Raw genomic sequence first — 25435 nt, 5'->3', positions numbered from 1 at the left:
TAAATCTTATCTTGGAAATAAATTGGATACATAAACCTATTGGATACATAGAATATATTTCCATTAATTTAGTGTATATTAAAGTACCATGATATTAACATATAATACCATCATTATACCATGGTATCGTCGCAGTAAGGGAAGCGATAAATGTAAAATCAACAGTATTTTGTCAGAACGAGCTGTTTTCAGAGCCCGATCGAGTAGCTCGTCGTTTGATTCAGAGTCCCTGTTCAACATGATCGACCGCCTCGTCGTTTGATTACAACGCAAAGTCGCTCCGCTCGCTCGCTCGTTTCTCTCATTGCAACTTTTGCAGGCACTCACTCCACAGTCATGATCACCAGCTGAAGCCAAGACCTGCAGTTTGGCTCTTTTTTAGAGCCAAAACACTATCGATACCCGTGGAGTTAAGTTGCAGACATCCTTTTTTCCCTCACGCACCTTGGGCCGATCATCACATTGAATTTCTGGATGTGATTTTTCATTCTTTTATAATTTTTCGCTCCCCGATGAACTGGGTTAGTAATGCAGGAGACAGCAGCGATTCTGTCCTCGGCTCAAGATGGCAGATTTTTATTGAGTTGTGAACAGTGCTGGCGCTTCATCTTTTGCCATGAATAACAGAAATCCTTGCACCGATGGCCCCTGTATACGAAGGTAAGATCTAGTGCCCTTACGAGGGTGAAATTAATGTCAGACCCGCACATAATTGACTTAACATTATTCACTCTCTCCGCAGAGAGACCGTCGGCTCCCGAGGTTTATTACTTGTCTTAGAGAGGACACATTTGTTAAATCAGTAATATTTATCATATCTTAAATTGATATGATATCAGTTCCTAGTTGTTGAATTCTTCCAGTTTTTTTTTTTATGGATTATGACTGAAAGGTATTAGAAGCCGTCAACCACCCTGTTTCATTGTGTAACGCTGTCTCTTCATCTAATGTTTATTCTCATAGCCTATCATTACAAAATATCGCAGTTTTATAATAGATTGCTGTGTGTTCTGCATGCTCATATTATATCACATATAGGATATGGATATATTTAGCTAATATACGAATCAGAAAATGGATATGAAGCAAACAGGCAGTATGTATTCAGATAAGGCTGGATTGTTAAATTAGGAGTTACTTCTTGCATTTGCGCTTACTAATTTCTTGTTTCACTATTATGTGACTTCTGTTGATGCTGTACAATGTATGTTGTAATGGTTTGGCGTGATTTTGGCTATCTAATACACTGCAGTGTTATGGTGACTAATCATTGTGCAGGAATGCTTTATGGAGAATGAAAGGGAACATACAGTTTTTACTTTCTTAGCATTTTTTGTTCTCCGTGAGGGGTGAAATTCATCAACAGTTCTCCAGAGAGTCTCCTGACGTCACTTAACAGGGTTAGTTCACCCCAAAAGGAATCCTGTTGTCATTTGATTACCTAAACCCCTTTCCTTTTATTATTATTATTTTTTTTGGTGGAGATTTTGGACTGAATGTTAGTTACTGACAGCCTTAGTCACTTTCACTTTATGCCATAAAAGACGAAATGAAAGTGAATGATGATTGAGATTGGTATCTTTCCAGCCACACAGGTTTGCAATGACGTGAGGGTGTGTAAATGATGACAGATTTCGGATGAACTATCTCTTTATGGCCGTCTTGAAACCATATGCTACATATTTAGACTGCATACTTGGGCACCACAGGTGCATATGCAGCTTTTCGGGGCACTAGATGTGCCTTCAGTGCTTAAAAATGTAGGTAACTCATTAGGTTTTCAGACACAGCCTTGATTGTGGTTGAGTTTGATTTTAGACTGAGATTGAATCATGTTCTGTTTGGTTTTAATTCATAATTTGGACAAAGATGAAGCATTTCACGTCCCCCGAAAAACGTCTGAGATGCCATGCCACCCTCAGATTGCATTTACCTTTTTCAAAATTTTCAATATTTTTGATTGATTACCCATGCTCCCTCTGCTGGTGATAGCAACTCGCACCCTTTTTTAATTCAGTGTTCATAAGATTCTTTTTTAATGTTTGCCTGTTATAAACTACCAACCTAAAGCAAGTGTGAATCATGCAAACTTTTATACTCTTAGTTAATTAGATGATTTTACTTAACACGTGCATGGATGCTGCAGATTGATGGGTGCTAGATAGATTCATCTTGTGGCACTGTAACATTTGAAGACCCTTAAGCGTAACCTTATGGGACATCTGAAGACCCTTGAGACTTGGTTTAGCCTTCAGGTTACTTCAGAGGTTTGCTCTGGCTGTTCTTTTGCTCTGTGTCTCCTATGGGAACGTTGACCGGGATCCCAAACAAAACCAAGTGAGCTTATTTAAGAAACAATATGCGGGACTAATTGTTTGCTCAAACGGTGATGCTCATAAGGTGTTAAGAGAGATTTTTCATTTGGAAGTGGTTAATGAAGTAGAGATAACATTGTTTTGGTTGTTTCTCTATCTTTGCTCTTGCTTATTATAGATGCGTGCGCTCAGAATGGAAATGTAGGGCAGCATCACACATTGCCTTAACTGTCTAAATGTCTTGTGTGATATTTATGAATGTAATTATGCCGTTTTTACGCCTCCGATGGCTGGTTATGCAGAAATGTCATTCTTCTGCTGTTTATCTCTCTTTGTTTCACTTGCAGAGTTGTTTTCTTTGAGTTACAAAAGCTTGAAATTCTATTGTATCATTACCTTACGAATGCATAATAATTAGTTCATTTCATCTCATGGCTGTCAGATGCATGTATTGAATTTGTGTCACTAAGGCACATGCGTGCTGTGTTGAGCTCTTTTCAAAAGCAGGAGTAAAGGACCTTTCAGTTTGTGAATAAATATCTGTTGCTGCTCCAGTTTAGGGTACAGACTGTCCGTGGAGACATTTGTAATGCCAGTCTATAGTGAGAGCTCTTTGTTGATGCACTGATGTGTCTTTGTGGAGCGCTGTGGTGCAGGCCCAACGCTCTGGCTCAATCCCATACGGAAGAGGAATCTGGGGCCAGAGGAGCCTTGGCTCCTGGCCTCGTAACCCACACTGACATGTTGATAAATGTCTGATGTGAGGACCAGGACAACCTGTCTCTACGGCAGAAGGAAGAAAAAGTTTAGCTTTGGAATTCTGAAACTGGAAAAGACACCTAGAGTCAGACCTGGGTCTTTCTGATTATTGTTTTTTTTCTCTTAGGGGTCATGTGTAGTGATTATTAATATTATTTGCAGTATGCTTGAGCTTTAAAGGAATAGTTCAATGAAAATTCTCTTATTATTTATTCAAACTCATCCTGTTGCAAAAATAGCTTTTTTCTTGCTGGGACGTTAAAAGAAATGTTTCACAGAATTTTCAAGCTCCTCTTGGATGCATTTAAGGATGCATTTAATTTATAAAAAAACAGCAAAGAAAAAATTACATTTTAAATATTATTTTGTACTTCTATTCATTAAAACATAATGAAAAAGCAATAATAAGCAATAATTAGCAATAATAAATAAAAGTAGCAAAAAAAAAATTGGTCCATATGACTTTTGACCATATGACCAATCTTTTAAAGAAGCAGTTTAATGGTTGAAGCCATATAATTAGTTGTTCTTTGACCTGTAGTTGATCTCTGCCAACTGTTTTTGCTTTTCAGACCTTTGGAAACTTTCTTGGTTCCCTTGAGTCTGAGTTCAGGTCACCATCTCTGCTTGATGACCGCCCGCATCATAAATTTCATAAAGCAACTGTTCCAACATGTCTTTCTGTTTTGGTGTGTTTGATAGATCGTCCTTAACTGATCTTAACCCATGCCTAAGGTCCAGGGTCATTGCCAGTTGAGAATTGCAGGAAAATCTATACGTTTGGAGGTCATTACCCCTGAGTGAGTTTACATTGTTGCGCTCCTCGATCAAGAGGAAGTGCTTCTTTGCGAGGACACCGAAGCATTGTGAAACCGGTATCTGTTTGGCAGATGGACAAATGCCTGGTTCTCATAGCCTTCCACGTTTGAAAACCACAATGGCTGACCAAGCCATCGGTCACTCTGGAAATAGTGTTTTCCAGCGCATTATCCTCACAGGACTTTTTGCCTCACCGTGGGTCAATGAATGGACCGCAGTCTTACTGAATGTGATTACGCTGTCCACATCTTGTGCTCCTTTGAAGCCTGAGGGACATTTGAGCTCTCAGAACCTCGGTGGGGAAATGACTCACAGGTGTGCTGTGGTGCCCAAGGGAGCAGAATTGTGGGATATGGGGGTTGGTTAGTTAATAGGGTCTGCCCTACTGACAGAAACCAAAAATGTAGGGGGAAGTGTACCAATTTTGCATGTTTGGATTTAAACGGAAATGTACAATATGAATGCATTGATGTATACACTTGAATGTCTGTCTGATTTTAGAAAAGTGCTAATCTTTATATTTTTGGATGGTACCACCGCTAGTGAACCAGTGCAGTATTCCAAACACAATCTCATAATGTGTCTCTTATTATCAATAAATGACTGTCTGAGAAAAACACTGTTAATGGCAAACTTATTTATAAATTACATCCAGATAGGAGTTATAAAAGTAAAGTCATTTGCATGTTGTGTATGGCTATATTCATCTCCAAAGCTCCATAAGTATGAAATATAAACATACTGGATGTTTGGGAACCGCATGTTTTTCTCAACTGATTTATGTGGGTGCTCGTCACTGTGACGCTGACCTCTAGAAGTCTCACAGAATGAAAGTGTCAAAGTAAGTTAATGGTGTTGAATGTGATGGCTTTAAATATTTAATTAGTCTCTTTTATTGTGAATAGAATAAAAACAAACTCTGAATCCTATAAATTCAATGTCCTATAAACCTGAGAAGATTCGTAAACCTCTGCATGTCTCTGGCGTTGTTCATTTGTTGGAGCAGAGGATTTAAGAAAAAATACAGAATTTTGAATTGGTCTTCAATATATATTTTAACTGTAATTTTTAATATGATTAGTGAATATTAAACCATAATACTAATATCATAACCATTCTTCATTCTCCTCTATATATGTGTTGTCTTAGTATTATTAATATTTCATAATTAGCTGTGCGCATGCTGACTTGTGTAATAATTCTTTAATGTATCTCCCAGTTTAAATGACTAATTTGCAGTTGTCTATGAAAGTTTTGGAATGATGACCGCTTTAAGGTTTCAGGGAGAGACATGCCAGCGACGTTAGCCTCATGCGAGATACGCCGGGGTAGGTGAGTTCAGCACTGAGTCGCGGCCATGCGGAAACACAGAAAGATCCAGGTGCAAGCCTCCCTGTTTGTTCCGTGGTGCGGGCGTCAGATATGATGCAGCACCAAGGGCATTTTCAGACAATGCTTGGGTGTCATACCTTTCTACACCCACACTTATCCCGAAGCACTGATGCATTCTGGGATACATGGCCTGTTTACACGGTAAACAAAATGTTTGCATTTAGTTGCCAGGCTGTGTCAACATGGTCACTTAGTGAGGTAAATAAGCAGCAATGAAAATGCAAAGGGAAACCAGTGGATATGACAAGGTATCAAGTCAATTTTGTTTCAGAATGTCTCAAATGGGCCTGTTTTACCCCACTTTGCCAGGTCTGGTGGATGTCCTTTTTTTTATTTTTCTTAAAGGGTGGGGGTCCAACTAGCATGTTTCCTTTGATCAGATATGAGAGGATCAGTTCACGCTGGGTTCTCTCCCAGCTTCATTCTTCCACCAACAAAGGTAAATGAAAGGGGGGCTTTTTTCACAGCCACTGGATTTGCAGGGCTGTAATCACACGGCAATTACTCCTTCATGAAGGGCACCATTCATTTTGCCTTTACACCTATGGTTACTGGCCCCAGGGATCTTATCACCAGCCCCTGATTGATGGAATTCAGCTGCTTTTGTGCAATGCAGTTATGCTTATGCGTATATATCTCAGGGGATCAGTTATGAATTTTAGCGAAATCCACAACATTGAGTGGTTGATGGCATGGGTATCTTTGGTTTTTAGCCAGCTTAATTAACTTGAGCTGTTCATACTCTGAATCATTTGGAGTAGTAACAGTTTTCACTCAGAAATTGCTAGCATATTTCTTAAGCGATTGGCATATGGCAAGTTAGCATAGGTTTTGTACTTCTTTTGGAACTGATCGATGGTACTCCTCATTGGTCTGAGCTTATGCACCTCAGTTTTTGCACTTAAAAATTGAGGTGCAAACTGCAAATACAAAATCTGTGCTAATTGTAAGAAAACAAGTTATAAGAAAAGTTTTTTTAGGCCGGTCAATTTTTGCCCTGGGAACACCAGAAGTGTAACATGGTGGGAAAAAAGTATCCCATCAAAATTATTGATTGATAGTTGTGAGCAAACTAAGCAGGTTGTAATCCAATGTGGTAAGATTAACTAGCATTTTTTTTTTCCTGGGCAAAAATGACCAGAAAACCAGAAATATTACACTCTTTTAAAATTCTTTTGGACTCCAATGATTCTGTTTTATTTATAACTTTTGAGAAATCATTTTTATAGTCTACTTGGAGATAAAACATGGTCTAATGTGCTGATTTCTCTAATGTAGGTTACTGTGTATGAGCATAGTACATGGATGAACCGAGGGTTAGATTGGCCTACAATGCATTCATTGGTCTTTCAGCATGCTCTCCCCCTCCCTGTTCTGCCCATGCCATGCCAGCCTGCTGAAAGCACATTGTCCATGCCCTATATAATCCTATTGTTGTCGAGAAACCCCCATGACTTGGGCCATTTGGCATGGCTAGGCCCGGCCTGTTTTATTGGGGTTAATGTAGTCTAAACATGATGTGACAGACAGATTAGCTTTGCCCACAGATATCTTATAGTTAGAAACCAACATAACTGAACACAGTAGTATAAAATGCCCATTTTTCATTGGTTGCATTTACTTTTATTCATTAGGGTTAGTATAGATCAGGGTTCCTCAAATGTTGCCCTGATAATCCAATGCTTTAGCTCAAACCATGATCAAAGTCACCTGCCTGTGATTTTTCTAATGATCCCAAAGACAATGATTGGCATTGATTAACATGCTCAGGTGTGTTTGTTTAGGGTTAGAGCTAAACTCTGCAGTAAAGTGGATCTTGAGGTCTAGATTTGAGGATCCCTGGAAAAGATCATCGCCCGCTCTTCAGAGCACACACAGAGAGTGATTTGTAGTGTAAAAATGAATGGAAGTCATTTATTATAAATAATGTTTGGTGAGTTTAACATTATGCAAATGGGCATAATGGGGCAGCTACCAATGGGAGTGCAGACAGTAAAGCTTACATGATCAGCCTACTTGACTATAAGTCTCCACCATGTTTTATTTTTGATTATTTTTTATTTTAATTTATATTTTTTACATTTATTATTATTTTTTTTCAATAATTTATGTAAATAATTTAAGTACCTGTTAATATTCAATATTCATTAAATACCTTTTTTTTTTTATTGCTAGGACTTTTCATAACAGTTTTTAAAAGGAATTTTTGCACTGCACATAATAATGTGTACATTTACATTTAAATTGTATGTATTAAATTTAAAATTAAATTAAAAATTATATTTAAAAAATTAAAATTAAAATTAAATGTATGCATTTAGCAGACCCTTTTATCCAAAGCGACTTACAGTGCATTGCATTAAGGTTATAAATTTTTACCTATCGTGTTCCCGGGGAATCGAACCCCCAACCTTGATAACGCAATGCTCTACCACTTGAGCCACAGGAACACATGTATGTATGCATATTTATATGTATGTGTGTATCTATCTCTATATATATACTGTATATATAGAGCGAGAGAGAGAGAAATATGGAGGCAAAGTTTTCTTTTCTTTTTTTATAACCAAATATGAACTCATGTCCCAGTCACATAGAAGAACAGCCCTGAGAGAATTATTGTCAATAAGTCTCTTAATAATGGTCACTTCCCACCATCTCATTTTCATGTTTTATGCCTCATGTTCTGAAAGTGGCAGACAGTGCTGCAGGGAAAACTCTCCACACACACACACACACACACACACTCTCACACAGAGTCATTGTGGGGTTTGGCCGCCCAGCCCGACTGTAAGCTCTTCACAGATGGCTGCAGGTAGCGTGACACGTTTGGCTGATAACCAAAGGACTTCAAAGCCCCAGACAGCTAGACCAGAGCTGAGAGAGTCTGCCCCACTTATTGATGTGCGCCTGGAGGAGAGAGAAAGGGACACTGGCGCCCCGACAGACCAGAGCGCACTTAAGAGCCGGAGAAGAGCGGCCCCATTGCCCCTTAATGAGCTCTGCTCGAAAACCCATCATGCTCACACTCAGGTCCTCTTTGTCAAAAATATTTGATCAGTTAACCGTAGACTCTAGTTAACCAAGCAAAACTCTGATTAGCAACTTTTTAAAACTAATTTGGACTTTTAAGTCACTTTTTTTTCTAGTTTTTCCTCTTTAATCTGAAGTTTTCTTTGAATCTGAGGCACTGTGAAGGTTGTTCGGGACAGTCTTAGAAGATAGTTCACCCAGAAATGGGTTCCGAACCTGTATGATTTAATTTTTTTTCTTGTGCAACACAAAAGAAGACTAAAAAAATTGTCTCTATTTGTCCATGCGGTGAACGTCAATGGTCCAAAATTCTGTTGGGAAAACAGTTGAAACATTTGTCTCTCTTTTTTTCTCTCTTTTGGCATTTCACAATGTTTTTTTGGCCTTTTCTTTTTAAATGCGGTACATATTTTATAGTGTCATACAATAACATTTTACTTGATTAGAAACCAAATATTGAGATTTATTTATTCAGTTCATATGATATAATAATTTTGTTCAAAAGTTAGGTCCAGTAAGATTTCATTAATATTTTTCTAAAAAGTCTCATTCTTATCAAGGCAGTATTTATTTGTTCAAATTCCCTTTATATTTTAGAATGTAATTTATTCCTGTGATTTGTTTTTATTATCAATGTTGAAAACAGTTGTTCTGCTTGATATTCTGTGGAAACCATAACATTCTTTGATAAATATAAATATATTACATTCTTTGATAAACAAGTTCAAAAGAGCAGAGTTTGTTTTTGTAATTTTATAGATATATTAACATTCACTTTTGATCAATTTAATATATCCTAGCTAAATAAAATATTTTCTTTCAAAAACTTGTATAAATATTTAACAAATCATAATCTTAAAAAAAAATTCCTAACGTCACAATTTGTTAATATTTTGCATTGGTGTTTTTTTCCCCCCGTCATATTTCTCTCAACAAAATTGTTTAATTACAGTTCACGTATTGACGTAATCAGAGAAGCCAGTTATTTTGTTAGATGGAGAACATGAAAGATGCACTTTGGGCCACTGGTGTGTGACGCAGGCTTTGGATTTCACTGTATACACTCTCTCTGAACTGACCTGTTGTTAACACACAACTCCAGATAACGGCAGAGAGCGAAAGGGACGCTGATGATGGATGCGGTATCCTCCATCCTATCCATCCTCTCCTCTGCTAGGGTGCATCTAGCATGGCCGATTTCTTGGAGGTTAATAATTGAAAGAGTGCTGGTGGGTTGTTGGCAGGGTGTATCTGTGCGTAGGCTGTAACCTTTGTGTGTGTGAGACACCCACCCCTCTTTCAAGATCTGTGGCACATGTGGGCCTGCCCTCCTCTCTGTGTATCCCATGACCCGGTCAGGGCTGCTCGACGCTCCCAGAGCCTAAAAAATCTCGGTCTCCTTCCTCGCTCCATCTCCAGGAAAGGCCAAGTGCCGACCTTTTGCTATGAAAGCATGGCCTTTGCAGTTTCTCGGATTGTTGTTTCACCTCGCAAACTTTATGACTGTGAACAAGACATAACAAGAGCATGAGGGAGAACAGGACGATGGAAGCTGATACATCTGGGTGGATACTGAGCGTCAACACTGGGACTCGTTCCCTCGTGGGCTCCGGATCCTGTTTATTTTAGGCTGGACACCCTCTTTCATGTGTCTTGAAAGTCCGTGTTGCCTTTGGTGTCACGGTCTGGCTGACTGATTAGAGGCTTCTCTCTTTGATGGGTACGACAGCAGAATGTCTCAATCCCTGAATCCCTTCGGGATGGTGCTGCGGGGACGTTATAACCTCGAACTCGGCTCAGAGACAAGTCCCGTCAATAATGTATATGTTCCCTTTCTACTTTCAGTAAGAATGTGAGTCACATGTTGTGGTGTGTGTATATAACAGTGAGTTCCTGTCATGTTTAAAGAGACCTTAAGGGGCCAGAGCACTTATAATTCAGCCTTGAAACTGGATAAAAAAGACAAGAAAAGAGTGAGCTACAGTGTGTGTGTATATATATATATATATATATATATATATATATATATATATATATATATATATATATATATATATATATATATATATTAGGGGTGTAACGGTACGAAAAAATCACGGTTCGGTACGTACCTTGGTTTTAAAGTCACGGTTCAGTTCATTTTTGGTACAGTAAGGGAAAGAAATGCAAACATTAAACTGTAGGTTGTTTATTACTATACACTTTTTTTTTTAAATACTTTTTAATAATATATATATAAAATAAAAAAAGAGTAAGAAATATAATACTGCTGCAAAGTTCTCCACTAAATAAAATACTTTCAGTCTCAAACCAATATCATATAATAAAATATAATGAAAAATATAAATAAATAACTATGATTACAGTGCAGCATTACAAAATATTGCATTCGGTACACACGTGCACCGTACCGAAAGCCCTGTAACGAAACGGTCCGGTACGAATACACGTACCGTTTTATATATATATATATATATATATATATATATATATATATTAAAATTGTGATAAAATATTTTAAATATATAAATATATATTGTATTTATTATTTATCTTTTATTTCATATTTTTTGTGTTTTAGCTTTAGTCATTTTAGTACATTTGTACTAGTTTTTGATCTAATATTTATATTTTATTTATTGCTACTTAATTTAATTTGCCAAAAGATTAGTTAGCAACAACAACACGGCCATCAGCTTATTAGTATTTTATTATATGGGAACAAAATCACCACGAGCAGCCTGTTAAAAATCTTCTCCTTTTGTGTCCTGCACAAGAAAGAAAGTCACAGGTTTGGAAAGACATGAGAGTGAGTAAAGGATGACAGAATGTTCTTTTTTGGGTGAACTGTTTCTTTAAGGTGTGTGTTGTTATGAGGGGCAGCTTGGCTCGGTGGCCTGAAATGTCTCATGTGGCTGACACTGCTAAGGCCATGTGCCTGAGCTCTGTTGCATTTGAGACGGGAGGATACGCACATAAACACACACACACAAACACACACACACACACACAATAGTCTCATGCTGAAGAGAAAGCAGGGAACGGCTGGGTTGAATGCTTATCACAATCAGACACATGGACAGTGTAGATGTCTATGCATGTTTGTCAGACCTTTGCTGCTGTCCGCCAGCCAGCCAGTGCTCAAAAACAATCATGTTTGGAAACCGCTCTATGGCTTGCCATTGGGTTCCATGAAGACCTGATCATGTCTGACTGGTTCCTTAGCACGTCAGTATGATCTGATCCCAAGAGACACCCCTGCTTATATATGTGTGTTAATGTTTGTTTGGTAATGTGCATCTCAGAAGGGTATACGTCACCATGTGTTTGTCCGAGCATGAGCCATCATAGATATACGTATTATTATAATGGATTCCGCAGCACTGCAGGGCCTCCCAAATAATGTATGCAAACATTATTGTGTGTTCTGTCTTGGGTGTCTGTGTCATTTTTTATCCCTTATTTATTTTCCCCAATGAAATATGGGTTTCCTAGTCAACTGATTGGCCTTAAGGAGCATAACCTTTAAGTTTTAAAAGCTTTCCGTCCATCATCTTTCCAAACCACTTATCCTCTGTAGGGCTGTATGAAGTTGATATTGTACTTATGTACTTACAAACTTGTATGTGTGCTAGAACAATTGATGCATGAGTTTTTTCTGAATGCTAATGAAATCATGTTGAATGGTTTTCCCATGGTTAGTGGTGATTGGTCAGCTGGCTTTGTGTTGTTAGTGACTGTTACCATAATGAGGTTTTAAATTAGAGAAGTTTTAGTCTTAAATGTCTAAAAGCTATCTTCACCAGGTCACAACCCTTCTCAGTGGTGATTCCTCATAGGTGACTACTTAACAGATTTATAGTTTGTAAAAAATAATAATGATAATAATAAAATAATAATATTAATAATAAAATTATATTTAAACATTTTTTTGGATTATTTGGTAAAAGTGCAATAATTAATTTGACTGATTTTAATACTTGTAATACTTCTTAATAACAGGGAAATTACAGCAAAAGTAACCTTATTATACTCTTAAAAATGAATGATAAAGTAATTAAGAGATGCTTAAAAAAAAAAAACTATGATTTATGTGTTAACTGGAATAGTTAAATCAAAACGTTCCCATATGTATCTGTATTTATTCGGGTCTTTTGACGATAATTAAAGAAAAACATGTAAAAGCCATTCAAAATTCTATAGCTTTTATAATTTAATTTGTCTTCATATAAAGGACATAAAGGAAACAAAAAATTACAGTAAATGTATAAACTCATACATCATCTTATATACAAAACCAATTAATTGGCCTAGACACACTCTGATGGAGTCACAGATTACATTATTTTTAAACTTGTTGTGCTCTGTGTGTGTGTGCGCGTGTGTGTGTGTGTGTGTGTGTGTGTGTGTGTACGTGTTCCTGTTTGTTCTTTTGTTCTGTCCAGGCCTTTAATTTCATTCTTGCCTCCCCAGAAAATGTCAGCCCATTCAGTAATCAGATTACTCATAGTTTCTGGTTTTTGCCGAAGTATTAATATGTTGTATATGTTATTTACTTACCGCTGCCGTCAGTGGCTGGCAGGACTCCAGGCTTTTGTTTATGGAGCTCTCAGCACTGCTAGTCTACAGATCAGAATATCATTTGTGACTCAAAGTCAACATAAACCGTTCACAAGCCATTGAATGTCTATTACATGATGTTTGATGAATGAAAAAAGATGCAGAACAGGACTTGACTTTGTTCATCAAGAATTGATCCGATTGTATCCATGACGTGATTTGAATAGTGGGGTTGAAAAAAATAACTTTACCTGTTGAAAATGAAAGTTGTAAGTTATTTTGATGAAAAATAGAATGGACCTGAAAGTGTATTTTGTTATTATGTAATCTTGTTTACTATGATATGATCCCTTAGTTTTAGTCCCTGTTTGTGTTATAGGGTTATAGCGGTCGACCACACACACACACACATGCACACATGCACATGCTCTTTCTCTCTAATATATTGTGATATATTTTCAGGAAGAAGAGCTGGCCTGTGAGTACTTTGGCATATTAGCCGCGTCTGTTTATCTGGTATTCTCCAGAATTGTCATTTGTGTAAAGATTATACTTGACGGAAAACACAGCGAATGACAGATGTCCAGAATTCCAGAGAATCACACGGTGTTAAAATGACGCTAAAGAAGTATGGCACTACTTTTTGTTTAAGGAACACACAATGCTAATGCAATTGACTTTGATAACACTAGAATTCGAATTACGCTTTTGTTAATTTTGAGGCCGCTTTTAACTTGTGGTTTTGGAACAGTTGTTTTGTCGGGGTAGAGACTCACTTTAGTCATTGGGGCGCCACGTTTATCCGTGCTCTGAGCGCCACAACTGCAGGATGTGCTCTGCATGTGTGTGTGTGTGTGTGTTGTCTGCACTCGGTGTGTGAATCTTGTTTCATCTGTGCCTGGCTTGGCTCTGTGGTTAGACTCTGGCATGTTGCTCAGGTCTCGTTCTTTTGATGTTCCAACAGTGCAGCAGAAACCTGCAAAGCATACTTTCACAAGTCCCCCGGCACACATGCACACCGCGACAGACAATGAAATGGCTCATGGTTTGTTATTTTGACTCCGAGATTCCAATCAAAAGAAAAGAAAACAAACCTTTAATCAACATAATTAAAGCGTGATAAATTGTCCTTGGCAGTGTTTTATTAGTGGCGCTGGAGAATGCTAGTAGGAGGCTGCAGGGGTGTATCGATATTGTGTTACTGTAATGGTCTGATAACAGGGCTGTACATGTTGCTTCTTATCGGGTGCTTGTCTTTAAACAGCCGGCGTCTTCGTTTTAATGCTCTCGAAGTGGAGACAGAGTTAGGCAGCTGGTCCTGAAGCATTAAAGTGGCTGTACTGTGAGCTCTTTATGACACTTAACAAAGGGCATTATTTTGAGTCTTCATTATTATGGTTGTACTATCGTTGATTATTATATTTTTATACTATTTGTTCTATATTATTATAACTATATTATTATTATTATTATTATTATCATTATATATGTAATTATTTGTAATTACATTTATTGTATTTTTAAAATATTTATTATTATTGGTTATTTATTATGTATAATGTTTTTACAAACTGTTATGTCTCTGACAGTGGTTAGTAGTAGTATTTAAGCGGTAGTTTTTATTTTGTTTTGTTGATATAGTTTTATTTTTAATATTATTTTATTTTTGTTTTTACCAACTGATGAAGCTGACTGTTTACTTTTATTACTATCAAAAGTGGTAGTATTAATGCTGTTTTTTTATTTATTACTCTATTTTTATTCTTATTAATATTTTTTCTAACTGTTATGTTTTACTGAATTTGGTAGTAGTAGTATTAGTAGTAGTATTGATATTTTTGATCTATTATTAACATTTTATTATATTTATTTATAATTTTATTTATTATATTTTTTAACTATTTTGTTTAGCATACTATTGGTAATAGTAGTTACTGACTAAATTATATTCTACATCTATGGATTAAACTTGTTCTAAGTCAAGTCACCTTTATTTATATAGTGCTTCAAACAAAAAGGATTGCGTCAAAGCAGCTGAACATCATTCATTAGGAAAACAGAGTCTCAATAATGCAAAATGACAGTTAAAGGCAGTTCATCATTGAATTCAGTGATGTCATCTCTGTTCAGTTTAAATAGTCTCTGTGCATTTATTTGCAAACAAGTCAACGATATCGCTGTAGATGAAGTGACCCCAACTAAGCAAGCCAGAGGCGACAGCGGCAAGAAACCGAAACTCCATCGGTGACAGAATGGAGAAAAAAACCTTGGGAGAAACCAGGCTCAGTTGGGGGCCCAGTTCTCCTCTGACCAGACGAAACCAGTAGTTCAATTCCAGGCTGCAGCAAAGTCATATTGTAAAGAAGAATCATCTGTTTGCTGTGGTCTTGTCCTGGTGGTCGTCTAAGACAAGGTCTTTACAGGGGATCTGTATCTGGGGCTCTAGTTGTCCTGGTCTTTTGGTCTTGTCCTGGTCCTGGTCTTGTCCTGGCTGCTGTCTTTCAGGGCTATAGAGGTCCTTAGGTGCTGAAACACCATCTGGTCTGGATATATACTGGATCCGGGTGGAATAGATCTTTAACAAAAGAACTATTCAAATCATAAGGGTTCCCTGAACACACTTGGTAAACGCAGTTATCTCACACACTCACATGACGCTCTCTCCATATGTCATCTATAGCCCCTTCTAAACATATGGCTTCCTCTATTCTCACACATGGTCTTGATAAGCAGTCACTAACAGGCTGGTTGAAGAGATCAGAAAGCCTGTGTATGACAGTGTGTGCTGTTTGTCTTTCTCTGAGGACGTAAGAACATGTCAATGGCTTTAGTTGCTCTCAGCCTCAGGTGCTCAGTCCGCTCTGCTCACTAACACCTCACTAAATATCACACAAGCACCCCACTAATGGGTCACGTTAGGGCAGACTATGCACATGTGTGGCCAGGTTACCGCTTCATTCTGTGCCATCTCATCCAAAGGGATCTCTATGGAAGCTTGCATCCACCACAGGATAAAAAAAAATTGCAAATGCGACTTTTTGTCTAGAAATTCTGAGTTTATATATCTCAGAATTCAGAGTTTTGAATAAAGAGAATTTTCAAAGTTTGAATATGTCCTACAATTCTTAGCTTAAATTTAGCATTACAGAGTTTATATCTTGCAATTCTGTCAAAAAAAAGTTAGAATTGGAAAAACTGAATTACGAGATAAGGAAAAATTGCAGCATAGAAAGGAGAAAGAATTGTGAGAAAGAGTTTATATTTGAATTTTGAGTTTGTTTCGCAATTCAAACTTTTTTTTCTCAGAATTGTGGGATTTAAACTCAGATTTGTGAGATGGGAGTTTAGGATTGTAAGATAATCGGAATACTGAGGTTTTGTGAGTTTTATTTATACACTGTGACTTTTTAACTGAAAACAAACTGTTTAATTGTGATTTTTTTTTTTTATTGTTATTATTATTTTTTACCTTTTATAGTCTTAATTGTGAGAGAGTCAGAATTCTGAGTTTAAATCTTGCAAGTCAGAATTGGCAGATGAAAAGTCACAATTATTATTATTATTATTAGTTTTTTTATGTATTCCATGGGAGAAACAGTCTTCCATAGATCTCTTTTGAAACTCTACTGGAGACATATCTCAGTAAAAATCTTGGAAGCATAAAATGGCAAAAAGTCTCAAGTTGCTTTCAGTTTAGTGTCAGTGCTGTCTTTGAGAGATCAGAATTTCAGAAATCTGATTTTGTTTCCAAATGGTTGGGTTTTTGTCAGGTGTAAGTGAGCAGCACCCGTTCGCATGCACACATGCATGTGATTCACGATCACCGTGATAACTCTAAGTGGTAATGCTTTATTTATGTTGTGTTCGTGTGCGTCTGTAGCTGCCTCTCTGTTTCGTTCCATATATAGGTTTGGATGTGATTGCTAAATGAGGGCTGGGTGGTCAGTATCCTGCAGCATCTTCTGTTTGTGTGAGTGTCTCTCTGTCTCTGGCTCTCTCTGGAGGTCTTGTGGTTTGAGGAGACCAGTGAGCTCCACATGCATACCAGTGAACACATCCAGGCTGAAATAAACAGTCTAAGAAATGTTGCTGTGAGCCGTGCATCTTGTTTCCTGCTGGCACTCTTCCTATCTTCACGCACTGCACGAAATGTGTTCTCCCAGCCTCTCCGAGCTCTCTAAAGTGCGCAGGCCCTGCTCTGCTCTACCGTGCCATGAATAGAGACAATAGCCAGAGGTTTCCTGCTCTCCCTCTCTGTGAAAGGCTGAGGCTGAGAGAGAAGGGGGTGGATGCTAGTTTGATTTGGGGGTAAGGAGATATTTTTATTTATTTATTATTTATTTTATTATTATATCAATTTGAAATACAATTTAAAATGTTATTTAATTTGTTTTAATTAATAATGAATTACTTTAATTCATTCATTTTATTAATATAAATTTGTATACAGTTTATTTTTAAATTAATACTAAATTATGATTAATAAAAATTACATTCATATTTAAATTAAATGATTAACAATTATATTATAAAAAAATAATAATAACTTAAAATTCAATAGTTAATTTTAATTGAATATTCATTTACTGAAATCCAGATATTTAACTGTGTCTTGTAACTTGTCATTGCATTAAAACTTTTTAAATTGATGTTTAAATTTTTTTTTATTAATGCAATTAACAGAAATGTGTGTGTATATATATATATATATATATATATATATATATATATATATATATATATATATATATATATATATATATATATATATATACTTAAGTTAATTTTAACACTTCAACTTATTTTAATTCAGTCCATAATTTGACAGTTTAATTTGAGAAAATATTTCACATACTGAAATGAAAATCATTTATAATAGTTTTAGTAAGAACTGGTGAAAAATAAAAATTCAGAATAGAAACCTGGGGTTGGACTCATTTGACTCGTGCAAGTAAGTTGTCACCTAACAACTGCCCATAACCCCCTAGAAACTGCATAACAAACATGCTAAAACCACTCAAAACACCCTGATAACCATTACTTACTCTTTATGTTTTGCTTTTTTTTGTATTATTTCATGCTAATGAAGTAAAACTGCATGTGACTGAGTGTAAAATTATTTGCAATGATAGAAAATCAAACACACACACACACACAAGGTCTAAGGAAAGGAGAGCAAAAGAAGAAGTGATGTGCAGGGGGAGGTCAGCATTGTTTGATTGCGGGAGATGGCAGAAGGGATGGAGTGCCATAATAAATGTAGGATTGGAGAGTTGGAAAAGATCAGTCCAGACCTGGTGAAACAAGATACCAGGAGAGCTAACTAATGACTAGATCTCACAGAGTGGCAGGTAGTAAAGAATTTGAAAGGATGAAACAATATACATGTTTTTATTTTATTTTTTGAAGGGACACAAGGAATGGGGAAAATCGCATTGGTTTCCTTGTGCTTCCTCCCCCCTGATGGTACGCTACAGTGGGCATCGCTCGGAGCCACGGGGGATAATGCTTTGTCTAGACAAGCGGAGGTCAATTCATTAACCACTGAATTCTTCCCTGGACAATTTTTCCAAATGCCTCTGTCTTGGATCACATAGAGGAGACAAAGCAAACCTATGTAGGACGCGGTCCTTTGTTTGCTTTTAACCCTTTAGCCTGCGAGGAGCCAGATATATAAGTATTATAAATCTTTTTTTCCACTTCATATTTCCTTGTACTTTTTCCATATAAGAGTAAACATGCTTAAAGTTTGGACTGATGCCTGTATTTAAACTCCTCATTCCTCATCCTCATTCTTTAAAAAAAGTAGATAAACTAACAAAATGGAGTAACAGTTCATCCTGTAATAGACTGAACATTAGCATTTCAACATGTTGCTTGTCTAAGGGCAGATGAATAGCTCTTTGGTATGCTCTGTGGCAGTGCATTAAACCGACCCGCTCTGTAAGAGGTATGCTGAAAGCTGGCTGGCACTTTGAAAAGCATTCCAGCATTGTAAATATGAAACAATGGAGCAGACTGGTTGCATTCTCTCTGCAGAGTTCAGAAATTCAAGTAAACGTCACCCGTTGAGTTTGTGTCAGGTTTTTCTATGATATCAGAACATAAACCTCGTTCTCGGGGTGGTAGTAGACTGTAGGCTGTAAACGCTTGGACCGCTCTCTCACAGTGAACAGCTGCAGAGTTCCTGAGGTTGAATGGGAATGAATGCATTTTTGTTTGAAGATAACATTCTGACCATTTGAACTCTCATTAAATTGAATTACAGCAGAGTGAGTTTGGTTAACAGCATGTATCGGTTCATAACAGGATTGTGCAAAATTCAGAACTGAAGAATTGGCTCCCTTTCAGTTATTGAAAATAAACTAAATGCAAACTAATATTTTTTATGTTTGTTTGTCTGTCATTTGATCTATCTGTCCTTCTGTCTATCATTCTATTGTTCTTTCTATCATTCTGTCAATAATAATAGTTGTCTTCCATTCTGTTGTTCCATCTATAATTCTTTTCTTTTGTTGTGTTCAATCCATTGCCATTTCTATTCTATTCTATTGGCTTTTTTTATGGAACTTTCAAATAAGGTTTTGTTAAGTCAACATTCAAGGTCTATCTTGACAAATTTAGTATTTCCATTCATTTGAATTCATTCTGCATCCTGTTTGCAACCAAAATTAAAAAGCGGGAATTAAGTTGGAACTTAAACACTTTATTTCTGAATGGCACACAGCCCTGATTCAAAGTCAAGTTAGGACATAAACTTCCAGTTTTTGCAATGTGACGTGTTCAGAATTTCATATGGTGAGACTTTAAGGCACTCGATAAAACCGGTTTGGATTAAAACCTCAAAAACAAAGAAAATGGAGCCGTGATGAGTTCGATAGAGGAGTTGTTGCACAGTGGTAATCTGAACATGTTAGCTGCCCGCCAGACTAGATTACCACTCATATCTGACGCAAAGAATTCCAGGGATGGATTTATTACTTAGGCTCTGACAAACACACACAGAGCCACTGACCATGTGCAAATTATTTTTAGCACAAAGACCTGGCAAAGAAAAGTGTAATCCAAGGAGTGACATCTGGCCTAGTACTTTATGGGATTACCATAGGGCCCTTGCACTTAATAGCATTAGTGGATGTTCCTCATTACTTGCTCCTTCAACAAATGACCAGAACGGTCCCATTTCAATTTGAATTACAAAGTTTATATACTGTATATCATCTTGGATATTGGTTTTGTGGTGAGCAGATTATGCATTTGGTATATTCAATATAAATGATATATTAAAAGCAAAGATTATTGGATCTGCAGTGCAAGCTGTTGTGGTCAAAGGTTTGATGAATAATGCATATGTACGGTAATATAGGTTAGAGGGGATTTATGGTATGGATTTTATTGGAAATACAGTGTATATGCAGTATGGATGGAATCAGCATCTTTAAATGCGTAATCAACTTTTAAAGCCCAAGAATCCCTGGACTTTAAAGCTAAAGTCGGATGACTACTGAAATTATTCATTAGTGTTGTCAAATGTAAGATGTAGAGGAGTTTGAAAAGTGAAAGGAAATGGAGAAGCAGGAAGGTCATTTTGAAACCTTAACTATCAGGAGTCATAACAATGATGAAGTGTTCATGTAAAGTTTCCTCTGTATGTTTCCTGTCTTGGGAATTTTGTTGCGTCAAGGAATTCCTCAAACTAAACGAGATTCATTATCTGTTGGTAAGATGAGACCACAAAGGAAAAAAGTAATTATTCTAATAGAGATTTATTTTGTATGGAAGGCATCATAGGAGATCCATTGTATGTTTAATATCCTTGGTGGAGAGGGATAGAGATTGTTCTAGAAGGATCTGGTTGGGCTGTCAAGTTAGACGATTAGTGAAAAATGTTTCTGTCCCTCATGCCATTCCAAACCTATTTGCTGTTATTTTTTTCCATGGAACATAATATTTTTTACAGTGACAGTTTAGAGTAAACACGGTGGTCCAAAAAGGTCAAACAGCACCATAAAAGTATAATAAAAGTAGTCCATATGAGCCTTCTGAAGCCATATGTAGCTCTGTGAAAGGAACCGTTTGAAATTTTAAAGGGATAGTTCACCCTAAAAATGAGCATTTTGTCAGTTTACTCACGCTTGTCCAAAACAACATTAGACCCCTTTGACTTTTATTGAATGAACAGGAAACACTTTAAAAAAAAAAATCATACACTTTGTAAGAGGGTAAACGATGTAACTGTCTCTTTAAGTTGTTATTTGCAGAAGATCTGCCCCTTTATTATTGCTAACAAATCTACTTTTATGATGCTTTTTTTGTCCCTTTTGGAGACTGACAGACATATTTACAATAAACTATGTGAAGATTCGTCAAAATTATGTTTTTGTTTTACACTATAATATACACTAATATGACATTTGGTAGAATTACAATTTTATATAGTATGACTAGAATAGTACTTGAATCTTCAGGATTAAGAGAGAATGTGAGAACATGTAGAAGGTTTTATAAGACACTGCATGTATATTTGTGTCCCGGAGATCACAAAGAATCTTATATTCATATTGCAGGCAGATTATCATAATTGAGACATTCTGCCACAGGAATGCAATAAAAACAATTGTGCATTACAGTAGCAGTTTAGGGTTGAACTGATATGCATGTGTGGCGAAAAACGCACACTGAAGGATCCTTTTAATTTTCTAGCACGCTAATTCAGGCCACTTTGGAGAATCTGTAAATAGTGCATTACAGCGTGCTGTGCATGTAATCCTCTCAGTACTGCAATCATTATTTTAGCACTACAAACAGTGCCTTTCGTGAGGGCTATTTCTGGACCGTTGTTTGCTTGTAGAACTGTTGTCTTTTCTGAAGAGATATCCCAGAAGCTCAAATCCCTCTCAGTTCTGCTTGTTGTTTTGTTTTGAGGATCTGATGTTGAGATGTTATTCAGATGTTTCAGGTTCAAGAACTTCTTTCTATTTCTAATGCCTCTTGAAAAGTGATGTGCATCTCCCTGAAGTAAACGTTGCAATGTGTTGCATGCATGGGCTACTTTTTTTTTTTCTTTTAGGAAATTGCAATCATTCCTTGAGACTCACGCAAATGACCCTGGGTTTGACGTGGACTCTGCCTTTTGGTGGTCCTTACATGGCCCATTGTTTTTACAGAAAGTAAAAAAATCTGTATTTTTTGTGTTGCGTTATGGGCCAGTACACTTCAGATTTGCACTGTATATACAGTGGATAGTGGTTGTTGTTTTTTTTTTTGTTTTTTTTCTAAATGAAATGGAAATTTGTCAAGGGTTTGCTAGATTTGCAACAGGAGCAGTCAAGCCATGAACTTTATCGGGAAAATACACACATCAAAGTTTTTGTCCTCACCACGTGGATTCAGTTTATGTAGAAATATTCATAAATATATATAGGGTGAAATCAGTCCAGGTGTTGCCCTTAAGCTGACTCTGTCAACCTTAGTTTCAAGTCTGAACACTACTGAGCAATCAAAGAGAAACTGTGCAAGGTATTTGTACAGCGGCTATTTTATAAGTTAGCATCTGGACTCTGACTCTATTAAACTGGCCTGCCGTGACCTGTAGGATTTTTATTTAAAGCTTATTCTCGAGTTTCATTCCAAGTTTCACATTCCCTCTCTCTCTTGCTCAGGTATGGCCTCGCAAGTGCAAGTGTTCTCCCCTCACACTCTCCAGTCAAGTGCCTTCTTTAGCGTGAAGAAACTGAAGGTGGAGCAGAGTTGCAACTGGGATATGACCGGGTACGGCACGCACAGCAAGGTCTACAGTCAGAACAGCAAGCAGAGTGTCTCAGTCGCCCCAGTTGGCATCAACGCTGCCAGTCTCCAGGTCTCCAACACTTCCTTGTCCTACGAACAGGCCCTCCTCTTCCCTGCCGGCTCGGGGCACATCGTAGTAGCCTCGGCTACCAGCACGTCTGGGGTGGCTGGTCAACTGTTGGGGAGCACCGGCAGTAGTGGAAGCGGCAGCGGAGGCCACAACCTGACACGCCGCAGCACCGTCAGTCTGCTGGACACGTACCAGCGATGCGGGCTTAAGCGCAAAAGCGAGGAGCTGGACAACAACAACGGGAGTGGAAGCAGCGTGCACTTGGTCGAGGAGCAGCAACTGCCTGCACCCATGATCCAGAACAACGCGCAAAGCGGGGCCACCGTCGCAACGGCGACTGCCTCCACGACGGCGACGTCCAAGAACAGTGGAGCCAACAGCGAGGGCGACTACCAGCTCTTGCAGCACGAGGTGCTTTGCTCCTTGACCAACACCTACGAGGTGCTGGAGTTCTTGGGTCGAGGGACGTTCGGGCAGGTGGTGAAGTGCTGGAAACGCGGCACCAGCGAGATCGTGGCCATCAAGATCCTCAAGAACCACCCTTCGTACGCAAGGCAGGGCCAGATCGAAGTGAGCATACTGGCGCGGCTGAGCACGGAGAGCGCGGACGACTACAACTTTGTTCGAGCATACGAGTGCTTCCAGCACAAGAACCACACGTGCCTGGTCTTCGAGATGTTGGAGCAGAACCTGTACGACTTCCTCAAGCAGAACAAGTTCAGCCCGTTGCCGCTCAAGTACATCCGACCCATCCTGCAGCAGGTGGCCACTGCCCTCATGAAGCTCAAGAGCCTCGGACTGATCCACGCCGACTTGAAACCTGAGAACATCATGCTTGTGGACCCAGCACGCCAACCCTACAGGGTCAAGGTCATCGACTTCGGCTCCGCTAGTCACGTCTCCAAAGCGGTGTGTTCTACCTACCTGCAGTCCAGATACTATAGGTAAGGCGTTAATGTTTCATTGCCCTTTGTAGGAATTTCTCCTATTCAGATGTTCACTGTTAGTTTTAGAAAAGGTTGCTATGGCTACTTTAAGAGTCCTCTACTTCTTGGATCGCTAACTAACTTCTCTTCATGCAGGAATTTGTGTTGTGTAGCATAAATAGATTGGTGGATTAATTGCTTCTGCTATCTTGAAATTTTTTTTAACCTGGATCACATACATGGCAAAAAATTACTGCTTGGGTTTTGGATTAGTCCTTTAGACTTGTTTTCCTGTAAAACACGAACAATTTCCTTGAAATGCAGCAGTACATAAGGTATTAAGACTTGTTTTGTATCTTGAATATGAGTGTATGTCGTCTTCCTTAACTGGTTTATACTTTAAAAACACCTTTCTAAAAATATTTATTCTTAAAATACCTTATGTAGGTACACTGCCGTTCAAAAGTTTGGGATGAGTAAGATTTGTAATGTTTTTTTTTTTTTTAAGAGAAGTCTCTTTTGCTCATCCTGGCTGCATTTATTTTGACCAGAATATATTACAAAAACAGTAATGATGTGAAATCGTATTGTAATTTAAAATAATGGTTTTCTGTTTTAATATACTCTGTATTTTATTTTAAATAAATGTAGCCTTGATGAGCAGAAGAGACTTTTTTAGTACATTATAATCTTATTGATCCTGAACTTTTGAACAGCAGTGTAAATGTGTATTGTTTCAACAATATTTTTTTTATATTTATGAGAAACAAGGCATACTCATTAAGAATAGGATTTTTTGCAGTTTAGGATGTTCTAACATCAACCGTGGAACATAATTTACTTGGGTATTGTTAAATAGGTAACATTTAAACCACAATTTTTTTTTTCTTTGGTATCTGTATTAGTCAGAGTATCTTGTCTTGCAGTCTTCCAACATTTTTATATTTACCTTTTAAAATCTGATGACTCCTAGGGCTTTATGGGATACCAAAAAAAATAAATTAAAAATCATATTCTTAGCGAGTATTTGTGTCTTCCTTTCAAATTATCGTACAAAGTATTCATACATCCTCTGCCTTTGACGTGTGGCTGTTTGCATACTGTGTAGTAGGGAAGTACACACATTCAGGTTTTTTTCTTGGTGTTTTATATGTTAAAAATCGCCAGAACTTCCTCAACACGTGCATTTAGAGGGAGTCATAAAATTCAATAGCTTGCTGAGAACCTGCTTCCTTATCTTATTTAATGTGATAAAACACGTGGAGTTCTGCTTTGATGATTAAAATAGTCTTTTTACTGTATTTTACAACATGGTATGTCTTCATGGCGGCAGCACCTAGGAGATATTTGCAGCTGTTTTTTTCCCCAGCTTATATACTTTCCTATTACAAAAAGCAATATATTGTGCTTTTAAAAAACAGGCTACGGAAATGCAGCATCAAATTGATTGTAAACAGGGGGTAAGTTTCATTTCGGTTCACTTCCCTCCTCCCAAACCGAGTCCAGGGAGCTCATCGCTACTTACTATTTCCCTAGGGATGAAGATATGGGGTCACAGCCAGTTCCCCAGCAATACTTCTCTTTAATCCACACCAGAGCGCCAACATTAGAAACAGATGCCTCAATTGAAAGTTGCTTATTTTTTTCTAGTTAACTCATTCATTTACCTATAGCCGTGTTTGGGTTTCATGAACCATATTGGGCCATGTTGTGTAGAATTAGATCTGGTTCACACAGAAGCTTGCTCTGTTGGGTTACCTCAGGTAGGCAGC

At 37.6% G+C, this 25435-nt stretch overlaps 1 protein-coding gene across 3 annotated transcripts; it reads left to right on the top strand.

Annotated features, from left to right (window-relative positions):
• The first annotated feature begins 242 nt into the window (after positions 1–242).
• LOC113070495 (homeodomain-interacting protein kinase 2-like) lies at positions 243–24079 on the top strand. 3 transcript variants are annotated; one of them, XM_026243797.1, is made up of 2 exons: positions 243–660; positions 22541–24072. In XM_026243797.1, exons 1-2 carry the CDS (start codon positions 642–644, stop codon positions 23683–23685), a joined length of 1164 nt encoding a protein of 387 aa, XP_026099582.1. In that variant the 5' UTR covers positions 243–641; the 3' UTR covers positions 23686–24072. The 3 variants fall into 3 exon arrangements, with proteins under 3 accessions (XP_026099582.1, XP_026099584.1, XP_026099583.1); XM_026243799.1 differs by lacking the exon at positions 243–660 and adding an exon at positions 17045–17186 and having other exon boundaries at positions 22541–24079; XM_026243798.1 differs by lacking the exon at positions 243–660 and adding an exon at positions 22102–22397 and having other exon boundaries at positions 22541–24079.
• Positions 24080–25435: the final 1356 nt, after the last annotated feature.

The sequence above is a fragment of the Carassius auratus genome, unplaced genomic scaffold (genome assembly GCF_003368295.1).
Source record: "Carassius auratus strain Wakin unplaced genomic scaffold, ASM336829v1 scaf_tig00004556, whole genome shotgun sequence".
Lineage (NCBI taxonomy): Eukaryota > Metazoa > Chordata > Actinopteri > Cypriniformes > Cyprinidae > Carassius > Carassius auratus.
Note: the sequence above shows the minus strand (reverse complement) of the source record. Positions and strands in the feature narration are given on the sequence as shown.